The 12,782-nt window shown below is 42.0% G+C and overlaps 1 protein-coding gene across 1 annotated transcript in view; it reads left to right on the top strand.

The window, feature by feature from the left end:
- LOC144784696 (1-aminocyclopropane-1-carboxylate synthase-like protein 1) overlaps positions 1-6,475 on the top strand; it is a 90,276-nt gene extending 83,801 nt beyond the window's left edge. Inside the window, exon 14 of the mRNA XM_078663647.1 lies at positions 5,173-6,475. Coding sequence (XP_078519773.1) covers positions 5,173-5,360 — 188 coding nt within the window. The 3' untranslated portion in view covers positions 5,361-6,475. The remainder of the gene's footprint in view (positions 1-5,172) is intronic.
- The last annotated feature ends 6,307 nt before the right edge of the window (positions 6,476-12,782 follow it).

Raw genomic sequence — 12,782 nt, 5'->3', positions numbered from 1 at the left:
TAGAAATTAATACTTGGTTTGCAAGGGAATGGGTTATCTTGAGACACTGATGTGATTCGATACTGTGTATCTAACTGGATTAGGCAGAAGTCTGTTTTCCTTGTCTATAGGCCCAGAATCACGTGACCTCACCTCGCATTTTAAAATCACTAGTTAATTTTGGCCAAGTCATGTGATCAAGGGCTCCAGGGCCCGAAACGCGTCATGGCGATCGTGGGTTGCACAGAATAAAGGAATAAGCAAAACCTTCTGTTTGGGTCCGTTTCGTTTATCACATCCAGTGAAGGGTGTGGGATCGAAGTTCTTTGTGATATATATATATATATATATATATATATTTCAAAAATACCTGGTGTAGTTTCTTTAGAAAATACCAGAGTCGAAGCCCAGTTTGCTTATTCAGTGCTCAAGGTTTATTTAGCGAAAATAAACAGCCCCTACGCGTTTCGAGGTAATCCTACCTCTTGATCACGGGTGGAGTGTAAACAAAAGCGCCATTCTTTTAAAGTTGAAAGTGACTTACATTACGTCATGCATCACGTGATAATAGACATCGAAGACACATTTAGATGTTCGCAACACCGTTTCAGTTCCACTAGAATCATTGCTTTACAAGTCAACTGAAATAGTACAATTATTTTGCAGGTCCGCTGTAACATAAATGAGAATATACAGTCATAAATACTATGATTAGTGTCTAAGTAACTTAATACCCAAAAATGACAAAAAATATAACATCTATATATATATATATCACGCCCCAGTGGGCTCATTTCTATGTGATAGTGTCCAATATGTAGAACAGTAATTCACCATAATAAAAGTGAAGAAATTCTTATTTGCGGCGTATCTGCAACCTCAAAAGTAAAGAAAATAATTCATGCCCGAGTGGGCTCGTATTTTTGCAACAATGTTGCAGATGCAAAGCCATGCTTTCAATTCCGCCCAAGTGGGCATGTAGTCCAGGACCTGAAACAAAAAGTAATGTGTTATTAAGCCTATGTTTGTCCATCGAAAAAAGTGTGTTATAAAAAATATATAAGTGCCAGTAAAATCATGTTACTTTAAAAGCTTAAAAGTTAACAGTAGAAATGCGACATCAGTTTCCTTATTATTTCCAAAAAACATATTCACTCATATAGGTGGACTGTTAGTTCCTCCCCAAGATTGTGCCCAAATGGTTGGATGGTATTGTATTTAATTATATACTTGGATTCCAGCCTACGTAGATCTAGCCATCTGTTCCCACCTCTTTCTTTGTTCCCCACACAATCCAGTACAGTGAATGTCAGTAGATTGGGGTTCTGATTATGTTCTGCGGCAAAGTGCCTCGCCACAGGGTATTGGTGGTTCACATTCTTTATGGCTCTTAGATGTTCTAGAACCCGTAGTTTAACGTGCTTTGTGGTACAGCCGATGTAAAATTTCTCACAGGGACACTGCAATGCATAGATGGCATAGTCGGTCGAACAACTTAGATGTTTTGTAATTTTGTGTGCCTCTTGGTCCTTGGAAATTTTTATTGATTTACAATTTCTGCTCATTTTGCACGCTTTGCACCTTTTACAAGGAAAAAATCCCTGTATAGCGTTAGCTTTGGGACTTTCCTTAATTAATGTGCTACATAAAGAGTCCCTAAGTGATCTTACTTTGGTATAGGTGATAGAAGGGGCATCATGTATAGCTCAGCATTTCAAGGCGCAGCTGAGGCAAAGTCACAGATACAGACTGGCTCAGCGCCCTCGGCATCGATCAACCTAACCCCACAGACAACCTTGACAAGGACATAAACAACTGGATCAAGAACTGCGGGGACTTCCTGGCACCCATCAAACCCAACCAGCATAGTAGATCACACTAGCAGGCCCAGCTGGTGCACTGAAGACTTCCAAAACACTAAACACTGTAAACAGCTAGAAAGAAAAAGCATGGGAAGCCACAACCCCACTGACAGAACTACCTACAAGGCTGCACTCAGACACTATCATCAGCAAATTAGAGACAACAAGAAAAAGTATTAGTGGACTGCATCGAAGAAAGCTCCTAACAGATGCTCAGATCTTCTAGATCGTTAAAGATTCCACCTTTCCCTCAGCTACTGTCACCAACATCGCTGCCTCTCAACAGCTCCTCGACACCCTATCCAACTTTTTCCACAGCAAAAGCACAAACATCTACAGCAACTTCGCACACCAACCCAACCCCAGAGCACTCCTTGCTAACCTACCCACCACCACCCAAGAAGGCCACATGACCGAATGGACAACCCTCACCAGAAATGACACTGCAGCAATCATGCAGACCATTCATTCAGGAGCCCCAACGGAACCATGTTCCATCACAACTACAATCTGGGAACATCACCAATGAGGACCACCTGCACCCACATCATCAACACCTTGATCACATCCGTCACTTTCCCGGATAAATCTAAACTTGCAGAAATGAATGCCCTCCTCAAGAAGCCCACATCTGACCTGAATCAACTGAGCAACTTTCGACCCATCTCCCTGCTTCCCTGCCCAACAAAGTGATTGAGAAGCCCATCAACAGGCAACTCACAACCCATTTCGAAGTTCACCATCTTCTAGACAACAATCTATCCCAATTCAGAAAGAACCACAGCACCAAAACAGCACTCAACTCTGCCCCAGATGACATTCGGATCATCATGGACCGAGCAGAAACGGCGGCCTTTCTCTTGCTCGACCTCTCTGCGGCCTTCACACTGTCTCCCATATCACCCTAATCAGAAGATTCCATGCCATTGGCATGCAAGGATCCGCTCTCAAATGGATCAGATCCTTCCTCACAGGAAGAACCCAAAGGGTCAGGCTGCCACCATTCACCTCGGAGACCATGAAATTGATTTTCGGATGCTCAAAGGGATCGTCCCTCAACCCCAACCTTTTCAACATACATGTGGCACTTCTCGCCAACATCATCCGATCACAAGACATCACCACCACCTCCTGCCCTGATGACACCCAACTCCTCCTCCTTCCTGATGGACAAAACAACCACCACCACAACCAACTTCACCAATTGCGTGACTATCTTAGCAGACTGTATGCGAATGAACTGTCTGCAGGTCAACTCTGACAATACGGAAGTGCTGGTCTTCAGCCACAAGGCCTCCTCATGAGACTCCACCTGGTTGCCGATGAAATTAGGACCAACACCCACAGATCACGCAAGCAATCTAGGCATCATCCTAACCGACAAGCTCAACATGACGGCTCAAGTCAAAGCAGTGTCCATCTCCTGCTTCCACATCCTATGCATACTGTGAAAAACCTTCAAATTATTACTTCAGAACACCAGACGGACTGTCAAACAAGCACTCATCCCCAGCAGGCTGGAGTACGGCAACACTCTTTACACTGGAAACTCAAAACAACTCCTACATAGACTTTGGACCATCCAGAAGGCTGCTGCAAGAGTCTTATTCGATTTCCGTGCCACACCCACATCGCACCATACCTCAGGAAGCTTCACTGGCTCCCCATTCAAGAGCACATCCAATTCAAACTTCTCACGCACACATACAAAGTCCTATACAATACAGGACCAGAACACCTGAATGAACAGCCGCATACACTTTCACCAGCCCACAAGATACCTATGCTCTGCCTCACTCTCACACATCCTCTGCATCCACAGAAGCAAAATTGGTGGCCGCTCATTCTCCTACATTGCACCTAAGACGTGGAACAACCTCCCTCAACACATCAGAGCCTCCTCCTCAATTCTTGAGTTCCTCAAGAAGCTGAAGACCATCACTCTTCGTATAAGCACCTTGGGGACCACAAACCTATCCTCCTGGCCAAGCGCTTGGTTGCCCTCTCTGGGTGATTAGTGCGCTGTACAAATCAATATATCGTAACATGTTTTCCAATTCTGTATAGCCGAAGGAATGTTGTGGGTATCAGCCAGACATTCTTTATTGTCACTGACTAGCAGCAGAATGTGCTGAACATAACATTTGTCAGATTTGTAGCATTCTTTTTCCAAATTGTGGTAATTCCCTTAGTTTCCTGGCCAAAGCCTGACCATCGCCTCTGCACCCCCAACCCTGGGTCTCCCGAGTATGGGAGTACCAGACAACTGTCAGTTTTCTATGTGATCTGTGTGCTCATAGGCGATTAAACTGGATGCAGTGCGTGTGGGAAATTTCGAAAGCAACAGTGACATTTAGTGTACATGTATTATGGTCACCGGTATGACCCCAGGGTTTTATGGGAACCTAACACAGCCATATATGTTCGGCATCCTAATGTTTCTATCACTAGGTGTCAGTACAGCAAAATTAAAATAAGAAAAACATTCACTGCATTATAGATTGCATGTAACAATTTCTTTACATAGGGAAATAACTCTCTCTATAACAGATCCTTGTCAATATCGTTTTTACCTTACTGAACACATTTTGTTAAAATACCTTTTTGTTAAAACAAATACAAAATATAAAAATGCCATTAAATACAGATACAACTAAGATGCGCCCCACGCATCTATAAGTAACATCTTGCTGATACATTGTGGTACAAACAAAACATGCGCCTTCCAGTGTTTGAGAACATGACTACCATATTATAGGCTTGAAAGTGCTCTTGTTTAGAGAATACATATGTAACTCCTCCGCTTGTTTGAATTAAGACGACTCTGTAATATCATTAAACGTATGACTCTTGCACCACAGACCTTGTTTCACAACCAATAGGCAGAATGGTTCATTGGGCTGGACGTTCCACTTAAACATGCCAGATGGTTTTTTTGCTAATTTAAATCCTAGCAATGTGTAAAAGGAGATTTATTTAGAGCAGCTGTACTCCGAGATCCAGACGTTTATTGCTGCATTGCAAAGCGGAAATTCCATTTTAGTACCACAGTACAGTGAAATTGAGCTGAGAAAAGCGCTGTTTACTAAGTCACAGGTTGCACAGTACATATATGCTTATGCACTGAGTGTAATATGGTATTTAAATCCCATGTTTGGAGGTGGGGCCATAATGACCCTTCCTAAGGCGTTACTTATGATTCATGGCACCCCTGTACTTTACAATAGTAAAAAAAATAGCATATTATATTCTTTACATCAGGATGTCTACTTTTGGACAGAATGCATCTTCACTGATATGGAATAACACTGTTTACTTTATACCTTTACAGGTATTGAGAGGCTTCAGAAGGTACTGCAGAGAGAGACGTGTGGATTTAGTCAGGAGACCACATCCTCTGTAGAGAATGAGCTTCCTTCAGTAGGCTCCGAGGATAAAGACTCGGACAGTGAAATCGATTTGCTCTCGGAAAGCACCATTGCAACATATTTACAGCTGGAAAAAATTGTTGTGCATTAACAGGATTTTGTTTTCTTACTTGAAAGCAGTGGCTCCCATAGTGGGAGTTATCACATATGCAAATCAAGAACTTCCAAAGAGAATGACTTGCACTAAGGCCCAGTATGAAGCCATGGGGATTGTGATATGAGGACAAATGTGTATTACCCTAAAAAGACACCTACAATTTGATTCCTTGTGTGTCCTTATTTGCCATTCCCATGGATAGGGTCCATCATTGGAGCAAAACATCCTGTTTTGTCCAACATCCACTGCATCTCTTGAGTCAAGATGGTGTGAATTTGGGTCTGGTGAAGATTATATCTGGACAGAGCATTTTGCACAGATCACTTCTTCCTTACTTCATGCTGCTCTCCCTGCTGGTAAACCGATGAGGCTCAGGGTAAAAGACCTCTTACTACCAAAACTCTTTATAACTGGGGTCGGAACGTTTAATGACCCTACCTAACAAGAACGCAGGCAATGCCAGCATCAATGTTCGCTCTAGAAGATCTTGGGTCCATTTCTCAAGGGTCTTGCAAGTCTGCACAGTAAGATGTAATGAACTGTTGTTGTTTAACAACATAACTCGTTGAGATATGACTAGTTAAGAAGGTAAAAAGGGTCCTTGACAGTACTTTCATCATGAATACAAATCTTTTCTAAGCATGACTTCTTTCTAATGTGGTAAAGAGGTTTTTAGGTGTCGAGAAGATAGATGAATCACCATTTAGCCAGATGTGTACACAGGCTGTAGTTGAAAGCAATAGTATGTGCACAGTATATTTTCTATATGTTAAAACTCACTTCATTTGGTGCTTTTATGTTTATTTAATGGTCCTTTGGCATCCACGACTGAAGTTATTTTAGATCATGTGGCCAAGGACTGAAATGGTTATCTGGGGATAAAATATGTGGGCATTTTGTTTTGTAAGTTATGCTAGAAAAGTATGTTTTGAGACCACAATATTTATTTCTGCTCCTGTGCTCCATGTTTATGAAGTCCTCGATCTTCAGGAACAGGTTTTTTTGTGTTTTTTTATATATATATATATTTTGTACAAGCCAAATCCTATTTGGTAAAATGTATTGTGGGGAACGTTTTTTTTTCTAAATAAATGTAATATTGTGAATCAGTTTTGGTGTTGTACTTTCATGCAGTTCCTTTTTGCAAGGTTACCTCACTGTATGCATGATACTTTTCCCTTTAAAATATTCACAACAAATGCAAAATGAAACGTGATCCCATGGGTTCTGTTTCCCAAATGGTCTATATATCGGTTACTTGTCTTTGCTATAACATCATGAAAGCTTTTACAAACTGTAAGTACTCCCACCCCACACATGGCACTACTTTTTTAGGTTTCGTTGTAAAATCTCTTGTATTTATCATATCTTCAGAGGGGGCTCTTATCAGTTCCCTTTTTTTTATTTTTTTTTATTGAGTTTTTATACCAGCAGACAGGCAATCAACACTAGATATAAACTTAGATACACTCAAACTTCATAAATTTTAAAGCATCGACAGCAAGGTACACAATACTCCAAGCACTAATATAAGCAACAAGATCATAAATGCCCCAACCATTTCTCAATTGGTAACCATATTTTAAACCCAAACATTTTCCGTCTAATACCCTTTAGTTTGTACAGAGAAGATTTGAGATGGTATATGGATAACAGTTTAGCTTGGCAATTTACAAAGTTTGGTGGTTCCGGGTCTATCCATTGTGAAGTAATACAAAATCTATATACAGACATACATAAGAACACAAAAGCTTCTTCTGCTATCGACCATTTATACACTGAGCTCTCTTCTACACCAAATATGACCAGTTGTGCAGTTAATTTAACCGCTATGCCCAAGCTCTCCTTGAAAAATCTCTCAATTTCTGATATACATTTAGACAGTTTTGGGCAAAGAAAAAAAACATGAATCATGTCTGCAGCAACTGAGTTACAACGGCTACAATTGGTCCCCCGTCCAGACTTCCATTTTGTTAATTTAGCTGGCGTGTAGTACAAATCAAATACCGACATTTAATGTTGGGATTGGAGAGAACCGTTTAATAAAACACTGTTAGCTATCTCCAAAGTTCTTTCCATAGTAATTCCCTCTACACCCAACTTAACATGCCATTTCTTCTCTATAGCCAGAAGATCATCTTCCTCCGTTGCCAAAATAAGTTGATACAGAGGACCAATTTTAAGCCCTCTTTTAATTGCTTCAATAATCTCTATTTTGTCTAAAAAAAAGCATATTGCTAGAGATCTTCTCTTCACAAAAACTTCGCAGCTGGAGATATTTAAAAAAGTCTGCGCGTTTTAACTTAAACTTATCCCTTAAAGAATCGAAGGTGACAAAGTTTTTCCCCTGAAACAAATCACCCAAAACCAGAACACCCTGCTGTTCCCATCTTACCATCACCTGATCTTTAAAAATTTCAGGGAGAATAGGGCAATTATAGAATGGTGTATGTAATGTTAACTTAGTTGTAATTCCAAATTTCTTCTTCAGTGCCCTCCAAACAAAACAAGCCGTATAAAATATTTTAAATTTGGTCTTTTTGTAATAACTTGGTTCCACAATTCTGTTCAAACATTGCTTTGCCTGCCGACCCAAAAGCATCTCGTAGATGTAGGGAGCTAGGAATTCCTCAGTAGGGGCATTTGGTAACAACAGCACTCCCATATGTTGAAATAGTGCTATCCAATGGTAAAATTGGAAATTGGGGATACCCCAGCCTCCTCTCTCCCTTGGTAGCATGCATTTTTTAAAGGATCGTCTTGCTCGGTGATATCCCCATAGAAATCTTGAACACATTCTATGTATACGAACAAAATAATGAGAAGGTATTAAAAAGGAATGGCACGGAATATGTATAAAAATTTTGGGAAGATAAGCATTTTCAATATGTTAGTGCGTCCAACCAACAAAAGTTTTAAGTTGTCTAATCTTTCTAGTGTTTTATTTGAGGAGTCAATTATTGGATCCAAATTGGCTGCAATTATGTTATCAATTCAAAATGGTCTTTATTTCGATATATTTCAATCATAAAAGACATTTACATACTTGCCCCCCCCAGACGTCAAATAGTAAAATCCACATTTGATCAATTCAACATTATCTAAAAGGGAAGAGAAAAACTAGCTCATTAAATCCATGAATGCAATCATTTAAAATATTATATGAAAAGGAATAAAAAGAATAAAACAGTATTAAAAAGGAATTCATTCAATAGCAAACACGGCAGTCTCGTAATACATTTTACAAAATCAAATGGCAACGTGTAACAGCGACCCAAGGGGTTATTGCAAACTCATTTTGCGGGCCCGGATTATCCACATCCAGTGGAGGAATTTAGACATGGCTATAACGACTGGTTGAGAGGTATCAGTTCTTAAGATCCTAATGGCCTCACTAGCAGTTTTGAGGCCTAACTTTACACAAATCGGTTTTAACCAGGATCTTCTGGGAGCGTTGTATTCTGGGCAGGCAAACAATACATGCCCAGTGTCTTCCCTTTTTTCAGTACAAAAGGGACACACCGAACTTTGGCTCCCATGCCATTTCGCAGTTAAAGCATTTAGTGGTAGTGTCCCTACCCTCATTTGATGGTACTTCTTCCGGTCCCCTGGGATGGTAATCCAATCCCAATATGGTTCTAGGGCCGGTACATGCTTGAGTTCTAAGAAGTTAGTTGTAAAAGATGGTTCAATACAACGGCTAAAACTCTTTGCCCCAACCATGTTCCAGTACAAATCACGAAGTGCTTTCTTAGGTGGGAAAACATTCCTCACAGGGTCATCCCATAATGGAGATAGGCCCATAGCCATATAAATTGCTTTCACCTCCCTCATCCATAGTATTTTATGAGCTTTGTCCGAGGCTCAAACTTCGAGGAAGCCCTGGGCATACTGGGAGAGTTCCGGGGTTACCCACAATCTCCTCCAGTAAGCAACCGATCTATATTTGGCCATATCCTCGAAGCTGTGAGACCCTAAATCATAGTGGAGAGGTATCAGGGGAGTGGATACCGGTAAAGCAGTGATGTTGCGCAAAAATTTATTTTGGGCAACAATCAGCTTTGTAAGGTTACTAGGTCCCCAGAGTTCAGCCCCATAGAGGACCGCTGCTCCAACCTTGGCATTGTAGATCTTTAGGACCGGTGTAATTGGCCTAGTTTTTGATGAGTAAAATTCTTTGGTGAGTGCTCCTGTCAATTGTGCATGCCTCGTGACCAGCTGGTTGGTGTGCTGTTTCCAATCTAGCTTGGATGACAGGGTAATACCCAGGTAATTAAAAACCTGGGTCTGTTCCAGTTAAACCCCGTCCATAACCACCTTCCCTCTAACAAGTTTCTGTTTGTGTAAGACCATGAATTTTGTTTTGGTTGTATTGATAACAAGACCATGGTCTATGCAGAACTCTTAAAAAGCTCCAATGGCCTTCTGAAGACCCTGTTGTGTTTTGGAAATTAGTAGAGTATCATCCGCAAACATCAACAGGGGGATCAGCCTTCCGGCCAACTTGGGTGCGGCGTCGGTCGGTTTTTGCTCAAAATAGCTGATCACCCTGTTGATGTATAACGAAAAGAGGGTTGGGGCTAGTACACAACCTTGGCGTACTCCCCTTGCAATGGGGAATTTGCCAGTTACGCTACCCTGCTGGTTCCATCGGACTTGAGCAAAATTATCCTCGTGCAATCTGATTAGTAACGACAGGTTGTCTATTGGGATGCCTTGATCTTGTAGGGCTTTCCACAACTTGGCACGAGGGACCAAGTCGAATGCTGATTTGAGGTCAACAAAGGCTGCAGAAAGCATACCCCCCCCCCAAGTAGCACTACACGCCAGTATAATAAAACAAATCTAAAAACTTGATCAATGGTGCTAGTGTGGCTGCGGAACCCTGATTGTAGGGGCGACAGAATGTCATTTTCATCTATCCAGCCATGGATACGCTGCAACAGAAGCCTCGCCACTACTTTTTGTATGCATGCGATAAAACTAATAGGCCTATAATTGGCAGGGTCCGAGCACTCCCCTTTTTTAAAGATTGGGATAATCTCGGCTCCCTTCCAGGACTCTGGAATAGGCGAACCCTTCGCAATGCCCTTGGCTAGCAACTGGATATAGGAAGCCCAGAGGTCCTTGTCGTGCATGAATAGATCTGCAGGGACAGCATCCAAACCTGGGGCCCTTGCTTTTGGGATGTTGTTCAGAGTTTTTAGAACATCGACTTTAGTAAAAGATAGGTAGCTGGCACTCCCAGTTGTATTTAGAGGTGCCTCGCACCCGTCTTCATCTCCATCCTCAGAGGCGAACTGAGACGCATAATGGGTGACCCAAGCGTCTGGTGACACATGATTCATAGGTTCGCCTCTTTTGGCCCCCCTTCCCCACTTAACTATATCCCAAAAGGAGGACATAGATCTTTCTTTGCTGGCTCTCAAGAGATCCCTCCAGTATCCATCATCCCATTCACCTTTTGCCCTGAGTTGTGTTTTTTTTATACACGACTCGGGCATCCTTTATCTTGGCAATGTCTTTGGTTTTTACTGCATCTGACAGGGACCTGTAGGCGACCCTGCAGGATTTATCATACCATTGATCCTCCTTCCTTACAGGCCTACTCTGTCTTTTGATGACCTTTTTAATAAAAAAGAATCTTAATTTATTAAAAAACACATCATGGATCCTGCTAACATTATATACTGAACCCTCCGTAGTGGAATTACTCCTCAGGTCTATAATGGCCTGGATGGTTAAATCCCTCATAGCTGCAACACTATCTTCATTTGTTACACAATTGGCCCATCTAACTCGTCTGCTATCATTCGAGAAGGCAATTTCCACACTTTCCCTCTGTCCCTCACTTTTAGGTAGATCGAACAACCTAAATAACAAAATTAGTGGGTCATGGTCACGTTCAGCCCGTGGCTCTATCCACATATCATCGACACAGGACCAATTCTCCTTGTTAGTGAGAATGTAATTAATGCGACTATGTGATGTGCCATTGTTAAAGGTAGAGGCACCCTGTTTGTCAGAGCCCGTTCTTCCATTAGTGGCCCGTAACCCATGCTCCACACATAAAACCTTAAATTGCAATACGGCTTCGGACCATTTCTTAATAGGTGGTAGGGATAGCTGAGGGATTTCCCAGATATAGTCCTCTTCCACCGTGAGGTCTATATCATAGTTATCTAGGGGTTCAAAACAGTTAAAATCACTGACAACAATAACATTGCCATTCAGACAATATTGTTTAAGAAGAATATCTAGCTGATCAACTGCCTCGGTGGGTTTACCGCCTGGAAGGCCCCTTGAGTAAATGTTAAAAATAAAGAGGTCTTTACAGTGTAGTCGTTGGAATTTGACCAGCAAGATATCAGAACTATTTGTAGCCAGCTGGAGAACAGAGTACCCACTGTCTGCTTTACCCATGTCACCAAGCCCCCCTTTGGCCTTCCCCGCAGGCTCAGTGTGGCTGGGATATAGAAGTGTAAGTATCCTTGCTTTGGTTCTGGGGCTACCTGCCAAGTTTCCTGCAGAAGGATAATATCCTTGGTATCGCAAGAAAGCTAGCCAGTCCAAAGATGTTGCTTTACTTTTCAGGCCTGCAACATTCCAGGACACCAAGGTAAATTGAGCAGTGACATTACCATTGGGTAGTTCCATATTGGGGGGTTGGCTAGCCCTACACTCTTGAGATAAGATACTTTCACTCGGACTATTTTCTATTGCCACCAAATTTAAAGTTATTTTTCCGCTTGCGTTGTTGGTAGTATTGCAAACGAGTGGGTCTTTGGGGTCATTAATTTCTTTTGAAGGCACTAGAGTATCATGTTTGCTCATTATTTTTATCTGAGACGTGTGATTTTGACTTTCCGGGGTAGATATCTGAGCTATAGAATCTCCCATTTGATGATTGCCAGATGGTAAGAAGCATGCAGTCTTACATCCCCTCTCAAGTCAATCACAATCATTTAGCCCCGAAAAGATACCAAATCTGTTGCCCAAATCCATTCCCCATTCAGTAGCTAGAGCCTTTGCCCCCCATCTGTTTCTCACAGTGTCCCACCCAGGCCCCGGAGTCTTGGGGAATGTTACATTTTGCTGTTCACCATAAAAGAATTTTAGAGTGAGGGGGACAACAGTCCCACTTCTTCTTTGGGGAGGAAGAATGTTAGTCAAGACGTTGGGTAGGACAGCCGGATGGGAAAAAGTCACCTCTACACAGTCTCCTTTGAACCTTTTTGGTCGATTCCCAATCCAGGCAACCCTTTTCGCTGACTTGATTTCACCCGCCAGCTGCTGTTTCCCTCTTGGCGCCATCTGCATGTTTCCTGCTAGCCAATGCAGCGCCTTACTGGATAGTGATGCTGGAGATTCGAGCTGCCCACTCGCCAGAGGCGGTACGTTGGCCAGCACCAACAC

This window comes from Lissotriton helveticus, chromosome 10 (assembly GCF_964261635.1).
Source record: "Lissotriton helveticus chromosome 10, aLisHel1.1, whole genome shotgun sequence".
Taxonomy (NCBI): domain Eukaryota; kingdom Metazoa; phylum Chordata; class Amphibia; order Caudata; family Salamandridae; genus Lissotriton; species Lissotriton helveticus.
The sequence above is the reverse complement of the archived record's forward strand: the minus strand, read 5'-3'. Positions and strand labels throughout refer to the sequence as shown.